The sequence below is a fragment of the Mycteria americana genome, chromosome 13, assembly GCF_035582795.1.
Source record: "Mycteria americana isolate JAX WOST 10 ecotype Jacksonville Zoo and Gardens chromosome 13, USCA_MyAme_1.0, whole genome shotgun sequence".
NCBI lineage: Eukaryota > Metazoa > Chordata > Aves > Ciconiiformes > Ciconiidae > Mycteria > Mycteria americana.
Genome location: NC_134377.1, coordinates 11,597,270 through 11,622,231, shown reverse-complemented (window position 1 = coordinate 11,622,231; position 24,962 = coordinate 11,597,270). Strand labels below are relative to the sequence as shown.

At 47.4% G+C, this 24,962-nt stretch overlaps 1 protein-coding gene across 6 annotated transcripts in view; it reads left to right on the top strand.

Annotated features, from left to right (window-relative positions):
• PITPNM2 (phosphatidylinositol transfer protein membrane associated 2) overlaps positions 1–24,962 on the top strand; it is a 142,149-nt gene that overhangs the window by 112,410 nt on the left and 4,777 nt on the right. For 2 of the 6 annotated variants that reach the window (XM_075516310.1, XM_075516315.1), the window contains 13 exons: positions 204–415; positions 5,279–5,454; positions 5,850–6,020; positions 8,710–8,859; positions 13,939–14,103; positions 15,977–16,180; positions 17,946–18,094; positions 20,922–21,038; positions 21,786–21,902; positions 22,288–22,436; positions 23,107–23,256; positions 23,345–23,528; positions 24,825–24,953. In XM_075516310.1, coding sequence (XP_075372425.1) covers positions 204–415; positions 5,279–5,454; positions 5,850–6,020; positions 8,710–8,859; positions 13,939–14,103; positions 15,977–16,180; positions 17,946–18,094; positions 20,922–21,038; positions 21,786–21,902; positions 22,288–22,436; positions 23,107–23,256; positions 23,345–23,528; positions 24,825–24,953 — 2,073 coding nt within the window. The remainder of the gene's footprint in view (positions 1–203; positions 416–5,278; positions 5,455–5,849; positions 6,021–8,709; positions 8,860–13,938; positions 14,104–15,976; positions 16,181–17,945; positions 18,095–20,921; positions 21,039–21,785; positions 21,903–22,287; positions 22,437–23,106; positions 23,257–23,344; positions 23,529–24,824; positions 24,954–24,962) is intronic. The other 4 variants (XM_075516311.1, XM_075516312.1, XM_075516313.1 and 1 more) reach the window with 4 other exon arrangements.

Genomic DNA, 24,962 nt, shown 5'->3' with positions numbered 1-24,962 from the left:
ATCTGCTCTGAACAGGGATGCTTCACCCTCTGGTGTGAAGCTTCACCCACACCCTTAGGAAGTGGTGTGGTCTGAGGTACTGTATTGCCCTCAACTGGATCTTGGGGTAGATGGGGAAAGGAGGATAGAAGGAGAAGGATATAATGTGGGTGTATTCCTGATTCAGTTGTCAAAGTGGTAAATCCATGTATTTCAAATCGCAGGATACCGACCTCCTGTCTCCTGGAATAACGGTGAACAACAGCTATTGTTCCAGTGGCTCTAATCTGGAAGCCAGCAGGCACCTCAGCAGGAGCAACATTGATATTCCCCGTAGCAACGGAGAAGATCCAAAGAAGCAGCTGCCACGAAAAAGGAGTGATTCATCAACCTATGAACTGGACACGATAAAGCAGCATCAAGCCTTTCTTTCCAGGTAAGATTTTGAAGGAACAGAACCAGCAGTATTCTGGAGCTGAGACTGGTGCATCTGTGAAACCCAAATGCTGCTTTGTCATCCTGTGATAAGCAAGGTGGAGGAAAGTTAATTTAGATTAGAGTGGTATAGATTTCAGTGTGTTGTATATGCAAAAAAAATTAACGGCACTACTACTCAGTGGCAGTGAGAGAATCCAGGTGCTCTACTGCATCTTTATTACAATGGCAAGAAACCCTTCATCCTGTTGCTTGACGGCCGAGGCAGTTGGGTAGCTGCATTTTTGCTGTGCCGCGGTTGCAGGATGGAGATCATAAAGCAAATGTAGAAACAGTGCGAGGGAAGAGGGTGAAGCAGAACTGGGACTCCAGTGTTGTTTTAATTTCAAAGCATCTCTGAAAGCTTATTTTTGAGTTGGCTGGCCTGTTCTTGGGAAATGTGGGGTGAGCTGAGTGTCCTTTAATTTTGGCTTCGTTCAAGAGTGAGATTGAATTGCAGTGCCCTTTCCTGTCACAGGAGCAGGTTTATGCTGTCATGGTGGCAGGATGCTCTGGATGAGACATCCTGAACCCTAGCTGGTTGGCTGGTTCATGGAGCGACCTTCAACTGCACGTGAGGGTTGTTCTGTCTGTGTGACTATTTGGCAAAGCGACCCAGGTCCCCTGTATGGAGCAGGGACAGGGGATGGTATTCTGTCCCCTGCCAGGGCTGCTCTGTTGCACCAAGGTCATGTTTCAAATTTGTTACTCACTATCAAAGCTCCCAACATCACATTCCTAAGCTTCTTCAAATGGACTTTCAGAAATGTATCTGTTAACATAACCGATGAAATTTTCATAGCAGTCTTTCCACTGCTGGTGATTGGTCAGGGATTACTTCTGTAAGCCTGGAGGCTTTTTCTGACTGAATCATCATCTTCAGCCTGTGGAACTGGACAGTCCAGACCTTTTCCTCCTGCAGGCCCGGAGGAACTGCAACATCCTCTTAATCCCTCTTCCCCACGTCCCAGGTACTGGGCAGCAATGGCCTGCACAAGCAAACACCATTATCTGCATTGCAGCTGTGCCCAAGGCTGTTCCTTTTGCCCTGTGCTGAGCTGAAGGCTCTTGTCCTGCACTTCTGCTCCTCCTTCACTACTTGCAATCGTTGCTCCAGCACAGGGACTCGTGTTGTCCTGCCATGTCAGGGGCCCTTTTGTAAAAGATTTGTAGGAGAGAGAAAGTATCAAAGGGAATGTCGTCGGTGCACAGAGATAACTATGTTCAGAAAGACAGCTGCATTTACAAAAACCACAATAAGCTTCTCAGCTATTTCCAGCAGGTTAATAAAAGGCAATCAGTTTCTTGTTCTTACCTTATCAAAACAGCCTCCTGTATTACAGGAGAAAATATGAGTAATGCAAAAATGTGCTCTTTCTCCTCCTTGTTCTTGACCTCAGGAGCACGGATTCAGCTAAGGAAAGTGGGCTGGCATCTTGTTGCAGTTTTACATCTAGTTTAGAATAAGCGCTGGGCCTGGCGTGGATAAGGCATTGCAGTTTGTTGTTTGAAATAGCTTTGTCCTAGTCCCTCCTGCTCCATTGCGCCTGCTCCCAACATGAAGCACCTGGGGGGAGCCTGGCAAGGACTGTCAGTGTTCAGTGCGCTGATAGATTGGTGCACCTTTACTTCTTTTAGGGTTTTTTATATATATATATATATATATTTATTATTATTATTATTATTATTATTATTTTTTTAAATCTACTTCTAGACCTTGGGTCAAAAGTGGGTGTCTCCCCACAGCTCAAGAGCAAGATTCCTTCAGGGACAGGGGCAGGCTGAAGCTGCTGTATGAGCTCTCTCCGCATCTCTCCCCCTCCGCTCCCTGGCGCAGGGGAGGCTTGGTGCAGTGATTCACCTCTTCCCCTCTGCGTGATGGCAGGGCGTCACACCCGGCCCCGGCCCTGGCCCTTGTGCTTACAGCTGTCATTACGGAGCCGCACAGTCATCAGCAGGATGCCCCTTCAGCCTCTCTGTCACTAAGTAATGATTTTCCCATATGAAAACCAAGCCGTGATGTGACGCGGCTTCGTGCAGGAGATTGGCAGAACAGAGCCAACTTTTCCTAATGGGCTCAGCAGACGGGCAGCCTGGCATACGGGAGCCTTTCTGTGCGTGCCGATTGCAGATTTCAACTTGTGCCAAAGATACTCATTTTTATTCATGTATCAGACCTACCCGCTTCCCTGGGATAATGCCCAGCAAGCCAGAGCAGCATCTGGAGATTACAATCACACGTTTATTTTTAAATTCAGTCCTTCTGCACAACTACATTATTTCTGGCTGTGCTGTACTTGTATTATTGTAAATGAGTTGATTTGCTTCTGAAATCCATAAGCTCTTGTTTAATTAATGCACACAGTACATCTGCTGCTTTCTAAAGGGAGAACAGGGCACTGTAGGTTGCTTGGAGCATGACAGATTCAGAGTTCCCCTTGGCTCTCATTTCTTTTGATTGCTAAAAAGACTATCAAGTTCCCAGTAAAAGGAGAGAAGCTGTCCAAATTGCTCTTGTTCTCTTCCATTCCCCACGAAGAGATGCTGTGGGGAGATGGGTGGAATACACCAAAAACCCCTTGCACCCGTCCTGCCATAACGCAATCTGCCATCAGGATTTCTTTCTGTTGTGACTTTGTTTGAATCACATTGCGTTGCCCTGTCTTCGGCAAAACTGAACGTGTTCTAAATAACTTTGTATTCCTTACACACAGCAAGCTTAATGCACTGCAGTCTTGTCAGCTAAAATAATTGTAGCTTCACTGAAGGTGGCTTGTTTTTAAATGTGTTTCAGTGTTGCACGTCTTGGCAGTGTGATCTCAGGGAAGCTCGTTCACATCACAGAAATGGGAACATGCTCATTTTAGCTGTCACTGCTGTAACCTCCTGTTCCTCTCACTTTTGACATCACTATTTTGACTTTCTGTGATATGTCTGTCTGGCATAAGCAAGCTTGTTATTTCCCTGCGGTTGGTAACCTGGAGAATAGTACTGTGCGTGTGCACGCGTACACCTTTAGAGAATACATGACAGTGCGGCATGAGAAGAAGGTTTTTCGGGCATCCTTTGGGATTGGTGGTCAGCAGAGGTGCTGTCTCTGGGATGATGCGTTGCTTGCCAAAGCAGGAAAAGAAAGTCCAAGTGAAACCCATTTTTCTTCCCAAATTTGTGAGTATTTGCAGCTGCTCATTTATTGAATGGCTATCCCAGAGGAGGGGTGTGCGTGAGCAACTGCTCCGGTGCTACAGATGGTGGGGAGTGAGCGGCCCTATTTCCATGAGCGCAGCAGTGCTGGGACGTCGCTGCCCAGCCGGGCAGCCAGCACGCTGCGTTCAGAAGTGGCCTTGATGAGCAAGTGCTATTGCATACGGAGGCACAGCAAGTGCTGGTGACCACCTGGGATTTTGACTTGGGGCCACAGAGCTGGCAAGAGACTGCTGCATTTGCATCATCCCTGACTCCAGGCCAGTAAACCTTTTATCCAACCCAACTGTTGTGGTATCCATTTATCCTACATATTTTATAGAACCTGTTCAAATGCTTTTTAAAGTGTTTGCAAACACCCTGTTAAGTCACTGCTGGTACTCTGTCTTCAACTCTCCACTTCTAATTATAATGATCATAACCTGGCAAGGCTGCCGTCTGAATCTGTAGAACCTGGAGAGGAGAAGAAATTGCAGCTTATCGCTTTTGGGTGGTAACAGAAGAATCTCAGAAACCCTTTTGTGAACCAGGTTATTAGTGTTACCCATCTGTCATTTCACTGTCTAATCCCAGATCTAGACTGCAAAGAAGCACTGCTTCCTAACGTGGGGGTGGATTCCAGGGATTTTCATCTAAGAGTTCCTGCTGCTTCTTCCTCAGTGTCTAAGCGATATGTGAATTTAAATCTCTGTGTTAAACCTGTGTATTGCCCAGCCTGCACTGTGCACGGGTTCAATTTTACAAAGATATTTGGCACCTGAAAGGGGGGGAAAGCTAGACATGTTTTATATCATTATTCTTTTTAAGTACAGTTACCTGGAGTTGTTGGGCTGGGATTGAGAAGTAGTTTGCTAATAACTTGACAGATGTGGCCTCATGGGCAGAAGAGAAGTGGGAGAGTCCTCGGTGCACGATAAATACAATTTACTATACGGCCACTGAGTTAATTACCCCGAAGTCCCATTCCCAGTGAATGCCATACACATGCATGGAAGCTGTGGTGCAAAACTGGTGCACAAGGATATTAGAAACCCTCTTGCAGATGTTGATCTTTCTTTTTCTCTCTCCTCTCCTGCTTTCTTTTTATTTTTCAATCCTATAACATTTGTCCAACTACTTGGACGAGGAAGAAATGGGTAAGCACAGCTTTCTGTAACATTGGAGAATAAGGTGATGGAAGGAACTCAAATGTTGACAACCAGAAAGCGTAGCAGTAACGTCTGTAACGGAGTGAATCACTGTAAACCTGCTTTTTTCCCCTGCTACTCTAGTAATTTTGGCTTGCTGGTTATTTTATCTTGCAAATGACTATTCTGCTAGCAGCAACCAAGATTTGACTCCTCAAAGAAAAAACATTTTGAGGAGATAGGAGTGTGTAAATGAACCCACTTGAAGCTTGGATTTGGACAGTCTAAATTATGCCAATGAAATGGGGTAATTGTTTGGGGGGACATTCTACTGGCTAGTAAAACTACAGTACTGAGGCATGGTGGGTTGATTGGCACAGTTCCTTCACTGAAGAGATAGAAATTATATTTACTGTCAATCACTTATCTGGCCTTCAATTATGAAAAAAACAGTGTGAATAAAATTTTGACTTTATTTTCTGTTCTTGTCCCAGTTTACATTCTAGTGTGCTGAGAAATGACCCGGGATCCAGGCGATCTAGTAGCTCTACTATGTTGGATGGAGGAAATATTGGAAAGTTTGAATTTGAGATCACTGACTTCTTCCTCTTTGGTTCTCCCTTGGGTCTTGTTCTTGCACTGCGAAAAACTGTCATTCCAGCTCTTGACAGTAAGTCCTGATGTAAACTGCTGAGCTCACTTAGTGGATGGTGTAAGCACCTCCTGCTACAAATCCAGTAATTTGATGAGACAAACCGGTAAAAACCAAACATTTCTATATAATATTTATTGCACCGTAAGGAAGCAGATCACTGTGTGCTCTAGCCAGTACTGATTATACAATTTATTTGCAATGTACTTCCAAACATTAAAAATACTGGGCAATTCTTGAGTCTATAAATATTGTAATAAATTTTTTCAGTTGACTAAACTGGAAGATGAGGGAGATGACAAATCCTTAGCACTTTTTTTTAACCCAACAGTTGTCCTTTTTACAGATAAATATTTACAATATTCTACCAAATAACCTTTTGATGCTTGAGGGTTTTTTCTTCATCTTTTTAGTCTTTCAGCTCAGACCGGCTTGTCAGCAGGTCTATAACCTGTTCCACCCTGCAGACCCATCTGCTTCACGCCTCGAGCCTCTTCTGGAGAGGAAATTCTACCTTTTGCCCCCCTTTAATATTCCTCGTTACCAGAGGTTCCCACTGGGTGATGGCAATTCTGCTGTTCTGGGTAAGTCACTTTGGCTCCATATTAGCTGTCTAAAGGGTTATATTCACACTTTACATGAAATTATCAAAGCAATTGGGAATGACAAGAAAGAGAATTGGCCCTATAATGTTAGCTTTATTCCCAATTTACCAGAAAAGTAGTTTTCTTCCAACAAAATCAGTGCCTTGTGACCCACATGCCCTTCACTTGTCACACCAAGGCCATCAGCTGCTGAGAGTGATGATGTGGTGACCTCTCTGTGAAGGTCCCTGTCTTACACCCAAGCTGGTGCTTGTGGTTGGGACTGAATGAAACATGATTAACTTGACTGAGTTTAGGACTTTAATGCTTGGAGGTCCAGTGAAGACTGGAAGGAGCAGAGTCAACAGTGAGATAATGAGAAGATTTACTTGGTTGCAACCTGTGCTTTTTCATGGGACAGGCTACTGCAGATTGGTGGGCTGGTGACAGTGCCTTGTCCTTGCCACCTTGCCAGTGAGACACTTTGTCTTCCTAGGATTCCTCTGCCATCAGTGGCCTCTTCACTTGCTCTACCCCAATTGCAGCAGCAACAAAGTCTAAAATGCCTGTGTGCATGCCCTTTTGTCTTACCGGGTTGCATTTGAAACAACTGTGTCCTGACCATGCCCTGCCTCAGCTCCCATTACATCAGTGCTTTTGCAGTTGATCTAATAAAATAAATTATATTTCCTACCATCTTCACCTCACTTCTGTGCCTAGGCTCTCATGGTCTGTTGCCATTTCAGTGCAGGCTCTCATTGCAAGGAGCTGTCAGGGAAGCTCACTACTGTGCAGAACTAAATTTGACCTTTCTGCTTCACCTAAAGCTTTGGTTCCCTGCAGCGTCAGGGCTTTGGGGCAGGAAGAAAAATTGCACTATAATTTTTCCCTTGTTAGAGGTTGTTAGTCAATGGCTACTTAAAGCCAACATTGCGACCAAGAGTCACTACTATAAAACTAGACTTACAGCACACAAGAAATCACGCTGGCAAGCCAGAGTAGAATATCAAAGCCACCAGCTAGAAAGATTGAGATGTGGTTGTTGATTTTTCTTCCCAAAGCTCTGGTTGCTTTCCGTTTGTTTAATATTTGAATCATGCAGGACTAAATGAAGAGGAATATGTATCTAGAGCTGAGTAATTCTGGTGGTACTCTGCATCACTTTTGAAATTGAAAATGCAAAGCAGTGGTCTCCTATGTATCAGTATCTTTAAAGATTGTATTGTAATTGCTGAATCTGGAGGTCTGATTTGTTAAATGTGCATAAATTAAGCCCCATGTTTAATAAAGTGAATAAAATACTTTCTGCAGGCCCCACTCACTTGTCAAATTTAGGAAAGATCTTGCTAAAACACTTTTTAAAAATGGATCCACCCACAATTACATTTGTACCCAGTCCAGTTACAACAGCCTGGGGAATCTATAGCAACTTGAAAAGCAATTTGATTTTTGGGTGTGTTCTAGGTATCAGCTGCAAGTGGCTTCTTAAAAAAAAAAAAAAAAAAAAAGTCCTAAACTTCTTACCTTCTTCCTCTTAAATACATTTCAAATCCCCTGTTCTCACTGAAGCCAGAGGTAAAAGCCCCGTTGACACTGAGCAACTTGCGTTCTGGTTATCGTTCTGTACAACAGCACAGATCTTTTTAGTTTGCTGTGCCTCCCTAGACCTTTGGGTTTGGTGTGTTTAGAGACACACTTGCTACGTAGGGGAGAGGAATTAAACAGCAATTAGCTCAACTATGAGAAGGGTGGAGTGATTTCAAAACCCTCTCCAGGTTTGAGCCTTGTTATTTTCAAAGATGCTGCTCTGCTGTGATGAATAAAACTGACAAAAAAGCAGCTTTAAATTCTCTTCTCGTATAAGACAAAGCCTCTTCATTTGCTTATCATAAAGTAACAGGCTATTCCTTTCCATTAGAGTCAAAATTTCAGTGTTGTGATTTACACATTACCCAGAAGGACTGTTCTAACCATGATTTGCAAAGCTGCTACTGAAGTTAGTGTTCACTGTAGGGCGCTCCAGAAAAGTTAATTGCTGCTATAATTAAGCTATGTGATTTGGTGATCACGTAAAATTCAGGTGCTCAGTTATAATTAGTTATGTACAAAACCTTCTGTAACACTGCTTGTGCATATTTCCTTGTGCAGATAGCTAGCTTATTTAAAGTCCACGATTCAGAAAGCCTCTTAGACTTTTTTTATGTTTTCCCATCTGTACTAAATGTTGGGTCCCTGTTTCATTACAACGAACTTGCAGAGTGAAATCAAGTTCACATCCTTGCTTACTCCTGTGCTTTGCACTGTGTAGACTGAGTCTGATTCAAGTAAATCTCCCCTTAGAGCGAACTGTCTTTCCACGTAGTAAAAAGATTTCTCTGGATCTGCTGGGTATTTATGGATTTGGCTCATTGGAGAAGCTGGTTAAGAGGACTCCCTTTTCTTTTGTTGTTGAAATGCCATTGTTGTGCTCTCCTCTACTACCAGTTAATCTCTCTGATGTGAGTCTATTTGGAAAGTCACCCATGTTTTGTTTCTTTTACTCTATTTGAAGGTTGTCCTTTCATTGAAGACTCATAGTTGAAGCGCTCAGTTATAACTGTTTGTATGTTAACACTTTGTGGCCGCATGTCTGTTGTTCTTTGTCCTTCTGTTTTGTTTTGTTTTGTTTTTTTTTCCCATCTGCTTCTAGTTGAGACAATCCAGAACAATCCCATCCTCCTCATGGAAAGTAGCCCTCTGGGTGCTCTCCAGCACCAGGACAGCTTCATGGAAACAAGTATCCCCGTTCCCGTACTGAATTGGCAAGATGTTTCCAATAAAAGTGCTGGTTTTGCTGAGTGTGTGTAATCTACACTTTTGTATTGTCTACGGTGTTGGGTACTTGGGGTGCTTTTTGGAGATCATACAGTTGCCTCCTGGAGTTGAAATCTTCATGCTGTGTCTCAGGCTGTGCCACGTGAAATAACGACTTGGGATCATGCTTGGGTGTACCCAGTCTGGGACACCCACCATGCAAAGAATGAGTTGGGATTACAAACTCTGTCCCATACCAGTGTTGATGCTGGAAGGGGAGACTGCTGCCACGTATTTACTTTTTTCCATCTGTGGTGGCTATGCTGCTGGAAAGAGGCTTTGGCACAGCAAGACAGAGTCCCTGGGTGGCCCTGCTCGTGCGGTATGAGCTGTGCGCAGGATCCCCTGGGATGGGTCGGTTGTCTGCAGTGTGCATCTCCCCAGCAGTCAGCCACACTGCACTGTGGCCAGAAGTCTAATTAATGTCTGTGTCAGAACAGATTTTGTCCATTTGAGTATTTCATGTTTGGACACTCTTTGTGGCTTTGCTGAATACAGTGACTGAGGCTTTCACACCCCAAGGTGGCTATACATGTTGGCTTTTTAAAATTAATTTCTTGACTTCTGCCTTAAAAGCAAAGTTTGATGCATTTGGTTTGCTTTGTTTCCCATCATAAATGCTGCATGGCCTCATTTATTCTGGTTGTGGCTGGTGCTACATCTGCGATTTTAATGAGACTTGACTTTGTTTTAGTTTTTTCTTCCCCGTGTGTCTTACTTGCTCATTCTTACCCCTTTTTCAGTGTTCTGCATTGAGAGCTTGGTTTTGCTGCCTTGTTGTCTTTAACAAGCTGACCCTTGCTGTTTACGAGCAGTCCAGTACGTTATGTGGTCATACAGGATGGCAACATTGCTGACTATTCCAGATAGTCTCTCCCTTTGTCTTTTGAAGATGTAGATGATTTTTAGGTATGCAGTTGCCATGTTGCCGTGTGCTGTGATGTTCTGTAACAAAGCAGAGGGAAAGGATCTGGTACTATTAATTAATCACTTTGGAGGTCACTGATGAAATGCCATTTAGCTGTCATCTGATATTTCCTGCTGTCAGGACAGAGCTTTTAGAAGCTTCTCTGCTCTTTACGTTGTGTGTCAAGAGCACAGTGTGGCCAAGCAGTGCTTGGCTTGACTGTAGCAAGTGCTGAATCCCAGTTCAGCCACTGGACTGCGGGAAATTTCCAGAATCCTAAAAACTTATGGACAACAGAAATCTGTGTTGCTCTTGATCTCCGGGTAGCGACTGCGGAGTGCCCAGCACTGACCAGTGACTCCAGTGCAAGCAGGGTCTGGCCTGTGCTGAGCAGCTGGCTGGTTTTTCTGGGTTTTTTTGGTTTTGTTTTTTTTTTTTCATTTTTTATTTTTATTGAACTTTCCATAGTTTTGATTGCTTTCAGTATTTCCCGCTTCGGTGCCACAGCTCAGCCTGCAAATAGCACATAGTGAAATCTGCCATTCAGATACCCCAAGGACTTAGCGCAGTGCCAGCAGTACATTAGGAGGGTGGCCCAGTGCCGTTCACTTAGTGGGAAACAATTAGTAGGAACATTGACAAATGAGTCCATAAATGAAAAGGCACAGCACTGAAATGAGTATTAAAGGTCCATAGCTAGGCAAAAAAAAGTGATTTTGTGTTTTATGTCACCTCTTCTGGAAGTGCAGTTAAATCTCAGTTCATTGCACTGGCCCGACCTGTGCGTGCTGCGGTTCGAGCAGTGGCAGGTCTTGTGCTGGGAGAGAGGGTGCTCAGGGCACCGCTCGAGCCAGGTCTGCTCTTGCTGAAGCTTCCTCGTTTTGATAAAGTCTGCCCTCAGACACGGTACAAAGTACACTTCAGCCAGTCCAGTAAACCAGGGGCACCTCTGTCCTTATCTCGCGACCCAAATGAACAGCTCATCCTGACGAAAGTCTTGCTACTGCTGGTCCTGGTCCAGCCATCCAGCTTCACCCTGGGCTGGAAGTACTTGCCTGAGAAACCTCCCCGCGATTGTCAGGACCTGAGCTGTGGCTGGCGATGCCATCTCTGCAGTGCAGAAGACGTGGCCCTTAAGGAGCCTTAAGGAGCTCCTTAAGGAGCAGGAGCGGTTGCAGGTGCTGGGGTCAGCCTGTGCCGGCGTGGGAGCACCTGCGACGTCCCACCCTGGTCACAGCGCTCCCCGAGAAAGCCCCCTTGGTTTCGAAATTGCAAGCGCAGTGCTGCACAAGGGATTTGGTGCAAAGAATACATGGAGTTTAGGAAATATGTTATTCGGAGGTGAGTCAAGTCCCAGGGTTTCATCTGGAAGTCGCTGCCACTGCAGCTTCGGAGTCAAGGAAGCTTGGCTGAAAGGGCAGTAATGCATAAAACAGGTTTTCTGTCAGTGCTTCCTGCCCTGCCTTTTCCTGGCCCTCGTTTTTCTTAGAAACTGCACTTTTTCAGGGTGTGTAGCTTGAGAAAAGAGAGAAACACAATAGCGGCCCGAGTGGGCTGGAGCATGGGAGCGAGCGCTGCTGTCGGGCGGCACTTTACCCCCTGCAGAGCAGACTCCTGGTGTCAACACGGGCGATACTAAGCTGAACAGTTCAGTAATGCTAAAACAGTTTAGGCTTTCATAGGAGTGAAAATTACTCCTGTGGCGGCACAAGCTAGTATGGTGTTGGAAGGGCTATTGAGGTTGGGTTTTGCTTCAAACTCATTGTATTCAAAAACCCCCAGTCAGGCCCAGGAAAGCGAGATTGGCTAAAAAGAGCAAGCCCAAAATACCACTGTTTCTTCCTTTTTTCACTTCCCACTTTCTGGGCCCTCAAAAAAGGAGACAAAATTCAGGCAGAGCTAAGTGAAGACACGCTATTGGAGCTGGAGCCATGATCAACCCAGGCAGCACCACATTTGGCCCAGCCTTTTCTCCTGTGTAGCATTGCTGTTATGCTCTTTAGCGTGTCTTCCAGCTGCTTCCTAATTCAAGCCACAGATATTTTATATTTAAGGGAGAGGAAGAAGTTCAGGCTTTGCTGGTAGGTGTTAGTTAAACCTCAGCCTGGCACTTTTCCTAGTGTGGACAAAGCCAAACCTCTCGTTGCATCTGACCAAGTTCAGGGAAGCTGATGGTCGTCATCTGTGTTACAGCTGTGTTGGGGCACCCGTTTGATGTGACACAAGGGCATAATTGCAGAAGGATCTTGCAGTCTGTGGAAGCAAGGGAAAGGAGAGGAAGGGGTAACCAGGGAAGAGATGAGAGGGTTGTCCCAGGTCATGCAGCAATGAGAATGAGACCCCATTACCCCTGAGACCTTTGCGGGGTTGGACGCAGCTCCTGGCTTGGCTCATGTTTTCCGAGTACAGCCTCTGCTTGAATTGTCTCCTCTTGCTTGTGCTGGTGCTTTCTGCAGTAAGAAAGCCATGCTGGCCCGGTGGGGCTGGCTGGGTTGCAGATACTGGTAGCAGCCCTGACAGCCAGCAGCTCAAGGCAAGGTGAAGAGAGGAGGAAAGTGCTGAGAAAGTGATGCTGGTAATGGCCTTTCAGGCACAACGTGGGCAGTGTGTGCAGCTCATCATCAGGTCAGGCTCCCGCTAGGGCTCAGATCTTGCAGTCCACGAAGCTTTTACACAGAGCAGCTTGTGGCCTGATTTTCCCTGCAGAGAACAGAACTCTTTTACCAACACTTAGCTACACATTTTCTGCTTCATACGTTCACTTTCCCTCCACTGCAGCAGGATTTGTGTGGGCACAGATACTGCTGCTGCGAACTGAGAGATCGGAGGAAGCAAATCAGTAGCCCCAAGCAAAAAAGATCGATGTTAAAATAAACCAGTTGCCAAACAACGCCCTGTGTCAGCTACACACTGGGATGAAATCCAAGGATATCTAAACTGGCTGAAATAGGCAGAGGATGTTGGTGTGTGGGAGTAATGCACTTGTGTTCCCGTGGCATCTACTGCCTGGCTGGGCACAGACCTGTGCCCTGTCTGATACCTGGGAATAAAGTTCAGGTGCTGCTCCTCAGGTACAGCAGAGATGGGCAATGTTAAAATGATAGTAAGTAGCTTTGCTTTTGCATGTTAGTGTCATACCGGTGCTGCCTGCTATGAAGTACTTGGTATTGGCATGACACACCCTCTGCAGTGCAGGACCTCGGGATATCCCACAGACACTTAATTCAGCCTCGTAGCATCCATGGAGGGGAGAAAACTGAAATGCAGAGATTTTATCGTGACTTTCAGCATCTCTCGGTTTGCCAGTCCTGAACATATTAGGTCCATTTCTCTCCAATACATGTATAAGGTCCATGTGAGCATGACTTTAAATATTCCTTTTCTGTATTTATGTACTAAACGGTTAGGCCACACTTGGTAAGCCCCAGGTTGGGATCTAAAAATCCAGACTTGCACGTTGTACAAAAGAAGCTCAGTTTTCACAGAGACTGAGCGCTCTCCAATCCGCCAACACCGATTGGAGATGTAAGTGCTCAGCACCAGACTCCTTTCTTTCAATAGCCCTTACTTCAGTTTAACGAGTGTTGGCTGTATCCATTAGCGATAAAATACAAGTTCAAATTTAGTCCCTGCCAGGCATGAAAATGTTTTCTTGATTTTTTTTTTTCCTTCCCTTTTTTTTTTTTATTAATGCTTCTATCTTGGAGATGTTTGTTTACGTCTAAATGTTTCAAGAAAACAAATACACCCTTTCTAAGGTTGTTTCTTGTTGTTCTCCTTACCTTGATTATTTTGTCTTGATGTGAATATATGAAGTTGTGTATATTCACATCTGTGTGTATGACACATGCTTCTGTTATTGCTGCTTGAATAAGTCTGCCTGGATTTTTCTTTGGAGTTTTCAATTTGTTTTTTGAGCTACTTATTTTGCTTCTCTCAATCAAAGACTGCTCCTCCAGCCACATGTCTCTTTGCCTGCTGTGGTGTTTGCTTTCTTTTCAAACCAGAGCTCCGATGAAATGTTTTTTTCATTCCAATCAGTTCTGAAAGGTTTTTGCATCTACCAACCTTGTTTGCCTTCTTCCTCCCCTCGAGTTCATCTTGCCCAGCCTCTGTCTGTTGGTCTAATATTTTGATTTCCCTGTTTCAACTTTGTAGCAGATGTTGTTCAGTCTCATGGTGCCGTCTTCATGGAAAGCGCGTCCCTGTCCACCCCCATTTCAGCCCCTCAGTTCAGGGGCTTCCGGAGAGCCAGTGAGATCAGCATTGCCAGCCAGGTCTCAGGAATGGCAGACAGTTACACTGCTTCCAACATAGCCAACAGTAAGTGTTTCACCCCCTCCGAGACTACCGCTCGCTGCCGCACCGCTCTCTCAGCACCACGCACCGGGCCAGAGCCATGCAGCTTCTGTCTGTCTGGGGTTATACTTTGCGTTTATAACAAAAAATTTGAATTATTCCTCCTTCACCCGGTTTTGTTGTAGGCAGTGCCGCATGTTATCGTATCCCCTGGAGGAACAGATGATGTATTTGATTATAATACAGGGGCCACCGCTGTGTTACACGTGTTGGACTGTGCTGGTGATAAATTGTTAAAAAGAAAATAATAATTGATAACTCTGAGTACCATTTGGCTGCTGTGCATGGTGAGGATTAATCCAAAGGGATGTTTCTGTGCTGCCATTGATAAGTTGTGCAGAACTGGTAGGGATCAGCACTGCCAGACTGATAATGCAGGATGTGGCATGTGGCTTGATGCAGATCACTTAAATGTGGTCCACAAAAATGGGGACAAGTAAGCCCCTCTGTAATGCTGAAAAGGAAAATCAGGCTTGGGTTATTTATTACTTTGCATTAGCAATTCAGCTCTTCTGGAGCCCGCAGGGCAGCTCAGAGTCAGCCAGTTATGACCCATATCCCAGAGCCGCATGAGGAATAAAAGGGGTTTTTTGTTATTTTTCCCAAGACCTCTATAACTTCCCAGCTAATACAGTGGAGAACAAGAGTCTCTGTTAATGATTCAGCCCCTTCTTCATTTCAGCTGAAGTGTGAGATTAACAGTCTGTGTCCTCTGGGACCTCTGATAACTCAGATGGAAAACGGCTGAAAACCAAGCAAAAAACAACAGCAACAAAAAAACCCCTTGTCCCAGAAGGTGGCAAAAATTTAGAGATACTCCATTCCTGGCACGTTAGACTACAGGGCTATGAACGACTCACTTCATAATTAATTGCCGAGGTTAATAACACTTCCCCGAGGCAAGTGTTAGTTGCTGAAGGTCAGGGGCTGTCGTAACTTCTTGCCCTGTTTGAGGCGACACTTGGCAGCAGAAATAAATTACCTGTGCTCTGACAAACAAGGTTTTCTTTCCCAAAGCACATCCGAGAGCTGATGCCGCACTCCCCGAGTGCATTCTTATGTTTGTCCTGGTAAGACGTCTTGCCAAGCACTTGCTAAATATTAATCTGCTTTGGAGGAAGGCTCCTGGGGGAGAAGGTGTTTGTTTTGTGCTGGTTTCACACCCACGGAGAGCTGCCGAGCTCGGCCAGCTAGGATGGGAAGCGGGGGATGGCGGTTGTTCTTTATGAAGTGTTTACGCCGGGCTGATGCCTAAAGGCCCGCGTGACGCTATGGAGGGATCCTGCCTCTGCGAGCTGACAGCAGGATCAGGCCCACGCAACGCTTGCCTCTCTTTGCTTTCCCCGCGCTCTCCCTCATTATTTTGCTTCTGGTTTGTGTAATTTATTCCTCCACGCACTTCACAGCTGTCAAAACCTGTTTCTGAGATTGGAGAGGAAGAGTCCAGCCCCGGCACGGGCTGCGCACGCACCCTGACCCCATGGGCAGCCTGCCCCAAGGGCTGTCGCAGCTCCTTCCTTCGCCTCCCGAGTGCCGACGTGTCCTCTGAGCCCTGGCTCTGGCTTTGCAGCTCTTGCGCTCGACCTTATTAGCACGGTGGTAATGCGAAGCTGCAGCACTGAGGGTTGGATGTGGTCCATGCTTATCCCACAGGGAGAGCCGGAAGAAGTCCAGGGGGGCCAACAAAACCATGGCTCCCTCCCGGGAGCCTGCCCTAGGGTGCAGCTTCCCTTGCACTGCAAATTTCTGGAGGATGAAAGTGGCGTTGCCTGTGGCATGTGTATGCTGTAATAATAAGTGTGATTTCTGCTATTTTTTATTTTATTTTTCCTTTTAGAAACCAAACACAACCTTAATCATTGTAGAGGGTTTAGCCTTCTGTCCCAACTTGCCCTCCCTCACAAATCCCCTACCCAAACCTCATCCAAGAGACGTAGGCAGCATAAACATGAAATCCCTTCGAAGGGAAGAAAGCTCAAAGGGCCATGGAGTCAGGCTGCAGACTGTGCTCTTCGGATACCCGACCTGGACATCAAGACAGGTATTCTGGAGAGATCCACTCCAGTCGACCTCTTTTCTCATTCGATAGTCACAGAACTTCACAACAAATCTATGCGCTTTCACTGAGGCACTTGCAATTTCTGATTGCATTTTAACAAGTATTTCTGTCACTTTGCTCCAAAGATCGATCGTAACACAGCTAACAACTTGGCAAGAGCAGGAGTTCTTATGGGCAGAGCTGTGGGGACAACGCTTCTGCCTCCACCGCTGTCTTTTGAGCATGGAAGAGTAAATCCTGTCTGCTTCCTACAAAGAATCTGAAATTACCCAAGCTGGGGACTTGCATGAGAAATGAAAGGTTGGGACACGACCAGGAGCTGCCAATTTGGAAGACAGAGTCAGAAATGGCTGCGAGGAGGTGCCTATGTGCTCTGGAAAAGCCAAGTTGATCCATCAACGCCCTCCTCCTCCTTCCCATGGCTCTTCAGAAAAGCAAGGGCCATTAGGATGAGGGTGGCCTGGGCACTCAGCACAGCCAAGGGTGTGTGCTGGTGCCATAGCCCTCTGCACGTTGCTGTGGTGGGAGCTTTGTGCAGGTCTCTGGAAGGAGCTGGTGGGTCCATTTTTTCAGCTCAGCATCTGTGCTCATCACCAACTAGATTTCCCTGTTAACAAGAGGGGTTTGTTGGATCGTACCTTATACCTGGCAGCTCTCCTGGAAGTCCATAAAGAGGGAACATTGTCACAGAGAAAAACCAAGCTTGAGAAAGCCCTTGTCAAAGTCCCAGCTTGCAACCTGCATGCAAACGCAGCTCCTCCTGTTCCTCTCTTGATCTGATCCATCTTCTCTTTCCATTGCTGCTTTTCCAGGCCAGAGCGTGTGGGGGTTGAGGACTCCTCACTGCTGGGAGAGCAGCCCACGCCTTTGGGGTCTGAGGCTTTGGGCTGAGACGTGCTCATTGCTAGGGAGTGAGAAAGGATGTGTGCATGGGCAGAGTTCAGGGCAGCGTTGAAGCGTGGTGGTGTCCCACGGGTGAACGGTGGCTGTCGGTCACTTGTGTGCAACTTGTTGACTCCCTGGGGGAGAAACTCTTCTGCGTTGTATGTAACCTTGCCCACCCAAGTCCCAGTGTATTTTTCAGTCCCATGTGCAATGGAGTCCCCGCGCCCCTGGACACTTTTCTTGTTGGCCACTGCAGAGACTGTGCTCCTGGGGAGGCTGGGCTGGACGTCTTGGTTGCCTGCAATGTGGTAGCCCAGGAGGGCAACCAGGACTTGTTGGGGACTGCCAATCCCAGCAGCACATGCTATAGCACCGTGCCTTGTGGTGCCTTTTAGCATCTCACATGAGCTCCCAGTATTTGGATCCTCTTTAGTGTGGACAATATCTGGATGCTAAAGAGTCTTTTATTGCTTGATGAAAGCTAAAGCAGTTGGATGTGGGGCTGGAGATGGCCTGGGCATGTACTGTGGTGAGCAGAGCGCACAGCCTTCCTCCCACAGCTCCAGGGAGATGCTTTTCTGTCTTATGATTTGGCACGTGGATTCCCAGGCTCATTGCACATGAGCCTTGGACCCCTTCCTTGCGGTCTGGACTAACAGCTAATTAATACCTGCCCTCTAGTGCCTTCTTATTTGCTTAAATAAAGGAGAGCTCAAGTGGTGGTGCCCTTGTGTGTTCCTCCCTTGGTTTGAGCAAACACTGTGCACCTGGAGCGAGGAGCCAGAGCCTCGAAATACTGTTTATGACGGAGGCCGCGTGTGCCTGTGAACCCCCTTTGTCTGAATGAGTCTTTTGCTTCTAGTTGCTGCCAAGTGGTGGGGAACCAAAAGGATCGACTACGCTCTCTACTGTCCTGACGCTCTGACAGCTTTCCCAACGGTTGCTTTGCCGCACCTCTTCCATGCGAGCTACTGGGAGTCCACAGACGTTGTCTCCTTCCTGCTGAGACAGGTACAGTCGTCCTCCCTACCCTGATCTCCCTTGGGCTGAAAAATATTTTGGGCTCTTTGTTTTTTCCACTGCACCTTCCATAACTCTCATTGATGTGTAGAGATGAAAAAAATACCCTTTGCCACTGCAGATCCATTTTCTTCACCTTCTTTTTGTTCCTCATCTGTGGTGTTAGCAGAGCTGCACACATGCAAATTTCACAGATGTGTGCTGTCACACCTGGTTAGTTTGGCTCTGGGTTTTATCATGGAGCAGGTTTCAGATGGGCTCGCCATAGAGTGAGCCCAGGGCCGTTTCCTATTGGATCGCAGTGGCAAAAGTCGATGGCACTTGTTTCTTGAAGTGAGCTGTTCTCTGTGTGTGCGAGTTTGGATCTCAAGTCTGAAACTTAAAGGAAACTTCTTGATGTACAAATAAAAATAGCACCAAATACAATAAAACCAAAGGAGAGGTTTTCTATGAATCTGACGTGACAAGGTTGAGCTCTCCATTTTGGCTTTCTAAGTTATTGTGGTCTCCTCTAGGAACTCAGACCATCGTCACTACATTGGAATTTAGCCTTCGTTCCTCCAGTACAAAGCAGTTCTCCTGGGGCTAGGTAAACGGGGATTGCTGGTGTCTGGAGTCTGACATCTCAGACTCTATCAACCTGTGTTTGGCCTGAGATTTAAATTTACTGTTTAAAATGTGTTTTCCCTAAAAGAAATATTTTTTCCTTCAGTTCCTTGGGGACGAGGGGGAGTTATTTGCCTTACAAAGTATGAACCCCCCAAGGAATGGTACTTAGAGCACGAAACTGGAAAAAACAAAACTAAAAGCAACTCTGCGGGTTTTGTTGCCCACTTCGGCACTTGGGTTTGCTCAGCTGTTAAGCCGTCCCTGCTCTCTTCCAGCCTCCTCGACTGCAGCTCTCAATTATTTATGATTCTGTTGGCAAACTTTCTTTCAGTGCTATCTTCCAAGTAGTGTAGGAACCATAAACAACAGAGATGTCAGTACTGGTGGCAGCTGAGCAGTAGCGATAATCCAGTGAGACCCTTTCTTCCCAGGCTGTATCTAGCCCAGCGAGACATCTCTCTGCTTGCATACACCTTGCCAGATCAGCTGCTGTGAAACCCCAGCCCCACATCGAACTCAGCCTAACGGGGCTGAAGAGAGAGACAGACAGACCCGTAATTGTGCATGAGCGGGAACAGTCACGACGGTCTCATATACAAAATGCTCCACTCATGAAATAGCTAATTACTCAGGATTCAGCCCAAACCTGGATCTGTAGCACAGCGTGGTGCTTCATATCTTGTGACTTGAGGTACCTCTCCATCCATTCAAACCCTGCTGGTGCCTGCCTTGTGAGTCTGGCAGCCCCCTTCCCTGATGCCTGTGTCTACTTACTCGTCTCTGCCTTGAGACTAGGGTTTTTCTCATTCCCTGTCGTCTTGCTGTCCTTCTGAAGCACCACATCACTTCTTTCCCCTAATAAGGACTTGTTTCTAATCGCCTTTGAAAGTTATCTCTGGACAAAATGTAAAAAGCAAGCTGTTGAATAGTTTTAGCCTCCAAAGATTAAATCTTGTTAAAACAAGCCCAAATAGGACTCAAATAGATTCCTGATTTAAATAATTTTCAGTAAAACTTGTTATTTTGTTTACCTTGGATTTCCATGAACTCCCTCCTCAGCAAGCTCAGCTTCCCTGGGGTCCTTTTTCCATTTCCCTTGAAGAAAAACAGCTTCAGCTCTGCAAAGCGAGCTGGCCTGTGTCAGACCACTACAGCCTGGGTCAGCTGGAGAGCTGCTGACCACCCAAAATGTGTTCAAGATCTTATAAAAGAGCCTACATTTAAGAGGCTCCTTAATTTTTTGGAGGGATGGGGTCACTAAGGACTACTGCCGATTTTGGAGTTCTCCGTGCAGGGTCATCTCCCAGTCTTACAGCAGCCTTTGAGATGTCCCCTCACCTTTTGGGGTCTGTGGTGTTATTCTTCCCTTTGCCTTCTAGAGCTTAAGAGCAGTCTAGGTAGGATCTAATCCTGCTTCTCCATCCCTGCCCGCACCCTGGTGACAGGCAGGAGTTGCCTCCAAAGGCTGGCTGATGGGCATCACCTTCCCCCTCTGATCCTCGCTCTGGTGCAGCGACATCCCACCAGCACGAAGTCCTTGAGCTCTGTCAGCCTTGGAGATGAGGCCAGGATGAACAGACACCCTGGGCACTGCCTTGCATGTGGCCAAGCTGGACCCCTGCGTGCCTCCACCAGGGTCAAATCAATAGTTTTGTTTCCTCTCAAAATGAGAGGAGCAAAAGCCATGGGACAGGAGCAGTCCAAAATTTGTTTAAATAGAAATAAGGACTGAGCTGAAGGGATGGCACCTGTCGGCATGAGGCTGGTCAGAGCAGCTGGTGCTAGATCTGTTACGGGAATGGCAGAAAACGTGCGTTTGAAGGAGACTGGTCCCTTGCAGACTGTGGGAAGAGACTATTGAATGCCTTGAGGAAGGGCAGATATCTAAGTGCGGAGCTCATCCTGCTGTGTTTGAGTCAATTTTGTACCTCCTGACAATCTAAATAAGCTGCGTCCCAGCCGGGATTAAGTCAGCGCTGGCCGCAGGCTTTGCTAGTTCGGAAGAGACCACTTGTCCTTGCAATGAAGGGAGCAGCCTGTAAAACCTGCAAGCTGACAAGCCAAATACCTGGCAGGCAAACTCGGGCCACCTCTGTCCAGGCATTGCCCTTAGTCAGCGCTGGCTCGGGAGATGCAGAACAGCGTGGGCAGGAGGAGGGGGCTCACTGCGCAAGTGGGTGATGTGTCGGTGGGATCTGTCCTCCTGCAGGTGATGAGGCACGAGAACTCGAGCGTTTTGGAGCTGGATGGGAAGGAAGTGTCTGTCTTCACCCCCTCCAAGCCCCGCGAGAAGTGGCTCCGCAAGAGGACACACGTGAAGCTCCGGGTAAGGGTGTTTTGGGGCTGCGGCGGGGGAAGTGCTGTCCTGTAGAGGGGTTTTGATTTGGGCTGCAAGAAAGGCACTGAAGGTGGCCAGCGTGGGCACAGCTATGTCCGTCCACAGCAGAGACAGAGGATCACGTTGCACTGCTGGTATATATTAGTGATTATATCCTACCCGTGTAGTTGTGAAAGAGCAACCCTAAAGATCTGTACCAGCAAGGTCTCCTCTTGGCCTTGAGTCTATGTAAAATACAGAAAGCGTTGGCTGTGGGTCAGGGAAAGAGACGGAACATCTTTCCAAGTCCAATAATGCAAGTTCTGTGCTCAGTAAATGCCCTTCGCTCCCAGGAAATGTCTCCAGTTCCCGAAAGAGGGCAATTCTCTGCTAAAGCTGAAACAACGTCAGCAAATTTCTCTGGCAGCTGTTTGTATTGCCTCTTAAATCTCAAGTGAAAGAGTTAATAGACTGTATCAGAATTGCACGTACAAACTGCCATTGAAATTGGCTCTTCAGCCATGTACACTCAAATCCATCCCATCAATGCAGGGCGCAGGGTCTCACCTCTGCCACAGGTCAAATTCTTTTCTAAAGCTGAGAGCTGTGGGTGGAGTGGAGGGGGGAACAGCACAGAGAAACCCATGCTCCAATTTTTCTGGTTATATTTGGCATTTCCCTGTGAGGCTGTCCATCGCTGCAAACTTTTTTCTTTCCTTTTTTTTTTTTTCCCCCTTTCCTTCTTGACTTGTGCAGAACGTCACAGCCAACCACAGGATAAATGACACCATTGCTAATGAAGAAGGGCCCCAGACCTTAACTGGAAGGTTTATGTACGGTCCGTTAGATATGGTCACGCTCACAGGAGAAAAGGTACTGTCTGCTCTGGGGGTTGTGCACCATGGGGTGAAAAGTGTGGGGGACAGGGACAGAGGCAGCGCTGGTCGGTGCTCCCTTGGTTCCTGATGGGGTTTGCTACCTTTGCGTCTTGGCCAGGTTCCCCTGCTCAGACTTGCGTGGTGCCTCCTACCAGCAGCAGCATTCATCGTGGAGGTCTTTACCACTGAGGCCAGGTTTCATTCCAGCATCCTGATGATTGGGAGTTTCTCAGCTCGGATCTGTGAAGTGCAGAGGGTGGAAGCAGGACCGAACCCTGCTGCCATCCAAAGGGGCTTGGGTGGAAGGTCCCCGTGCTTGGCCTGTTCTACTTGTCTGTGTCTTTGATGCTGTTGTTGACCCAGCCTTGCTGTCTTCCCAGGTGGACATTCACATCATGACCCAGCCGCCGTCAGGAGAGTGGGTTTACTTTGACACCGAGATCAGCAACAGCAGTGGCAGGATTTCTTACGTCATCCCTGAGAACCGGCGCCTGGGCATTGGCGTGTACCCTGTCAAGATGGTGGTCAGGTGAGGTACCTTGGGGTGCCGGGCTTAGTTTACAAGAGGAACAAAAGTGGAATCTGATGACTATGGTCCCTCCTTGTGGGGTGGCTCTGATTGTTGGGTGGGTTCAGAGCCTGGTTTGCCAGCAACAGGGACAAAGCCATTTGTACTCTACAGCTGTAAGAGGAAGATCCAGAGTTTATTCTGACTCCAACATCATCAACAGGATGCAGGAGCAGGCCTTCTGCACCACAGACGCATGGCCTTGCGGTCATCTGCAAAACTGCACAACTGAGCATATTTTAAAGACCATAAACTTGTCCTTGAGGGACAGAACTTTGTACTCGTGATAATTCAGAGCCCAGAGGCTCCAGCTCAGGTCCAATTGCTGGTGTTGAGCTCTGGAAGGGGGAGGAGAGGACCATCTTTTCAGCGGTGAACCCAGCAATGGTTTTCTGGGGGTATTTTTTTGAGTTGCTGACACCAGGGCTCCAGCGTGCTATTTCCAGACCCACTTTAACAGAGGCCTTCATGCAGTGCTGGTCACTGCTGTAACTGAGGGTGGCATTGCTGTTAGAGGCTTTGGCCTGGATTTGGGTGCTGCTTTGGGCTTGTGATGTGCTGCAGGACTCGGTGATACCTCCTGAAAGTACCTCTGTATCTTGATGCCTATAAATACCTGCATCCCTTTCAGGGGTGACCACACGTATGCAGACAGCTACATCACAGTCCTGCCGAAGGGGACGGAGTTTGTGGTGTTCAGCATCGACGGCTCCTTTGCAGCCAGCGTATCCATCATGGGCAGCGACCCCAAAGTCCGTGCTGGAGCTGTCGACGTTGTAAGGTCAGCGTCAGGGGCTGGGGCAGTCGGTCTGCTTTACCCTGGCGTTGCTCTAGGTCTGCAATCCGTTGACTTGTGTCTTTCCTTCTAGGCACTGGCAAGACCTCGGCTACCTCATTATCTATGTCACGGGCCGCCCCGACATGCAGAAGCAGAGGGTGGTAGCGTGGTTAGCACAGCACAACTTCCCCCATGGGATCGTCTCCTTCTGCGATGGGCTTGTTCACGACCCACTGCGGCACAAGGCCAACTTCCTGAAATCCCTTATCACAGACGTAAGCCTGGGTCTGCTGAAATATGATCATAGCACGGGTTTAGATTGCTCCTCGTCCAATTGCCCCTGTCAGCACCAGTCTCTTGGCAGCAACGTGACCCGCAGTGGAAGATAAATCTGTTCATTTTATTTTCATCCTCCTATTGTTCTACAAAAGTGTCTACGCTGTTAAATTGTCATCTCCGCTCTGCGCTGCTCCATTTTATCACTGGTTCTTCCAACACCAAATGCCTAATGAAACAGAGGCAGCAGTGCCTCCCTTCCCCGCACGTGCACTTTTTTTACCTGTTTGGTGGCTTTCTGGCTGCCTGTGGTGTAACCATCAGGTCAGAGAGGGCATGGAGCTGCTGCAGAAATGGCCTTGCACCACCCAGCCTTGACAGGAGACTCCACAGAGCATCTTCCCAAGCATTCGACCCCAGGGAGGGCTTAATGTTGCTCAGCCCAGAGCCTCAGAAAAGCTCCACGTAAACCAAGATTTTCTCTGTCTGGCAAGTGAAGGAACTGCCAGTGTCCGAGCACTTGTGCCCTGCCTTGAACAGCAGGGAAACCCCTCGTTAACTCTCTTGAACTCTCGTTTCAGCCCGTCACAGTGGTGGGAGCAGCTGGCCCTTACTTGCTGCCTGCTCTCCCTTGTCCTCCAGAAGAACAACTTTGTGACCAGGGCCAGAGATTTCCTTTCCATCTCCCTGTCCTGCCCATGGCTCCAGGGGCAAAGCCGGCCGGTCTGTGGTGGCACCAGTGTCCACACCTCCGCTGCCAGCCCCTGCTTCAGCCCACTAAGGAAGAGGTTGGCCAGGAGCTGCTCTCTGCTCAGAGTGGAGGCAGATGAATCCCTGAAAAGCAGCATATTTTGTCCCCTGTCCCTTCTCCCTCTGCTCAGCAGAGTTAAACAGCAGAATTGCATGCAGCAGCATGGCTGGCAGAGGGGAAGGCTCCACGCTAATGACTACTGCACGGGGGGTTGCAAACCGCTCCTCTCCCCCAGTGACAAGTAGGCAGTGAAGTGTGCGGTGCCCCTGCCCCCCGCAGACCTCAAGGAAAGGCCGTGGTTCAGCAAGCAGAGATCTGCTTTTGTATTGCCATTACTCCTCTTGTTCTGGCCTGTAAACATCCCCAGCTCTGTTAATTAGAGCTTTGCACAGCGGTGCATTATCCAGCTGGAACTTACATAAGTTACTGACCTGAGATTCCCACAAATGCTATTTCAAAAAAAAAAAAAAAAAAAAAGCCCTGCCTGTTGAGCAGCACGGGGCACCCATATGTTCTGACCACGTGCTGCTTTCTCTCCCCGCAGCTCCACATGAGGATCCATGCGGCATATGGATCTACTAAGGACATCTCTGTGTACAGCTCCATCAGCCTCCCGCCCACGCACATCTACATCGTTGGCCGACCCACCAAGAAGCTGCAGAGCCAGTGTCAGGTAGGAGCC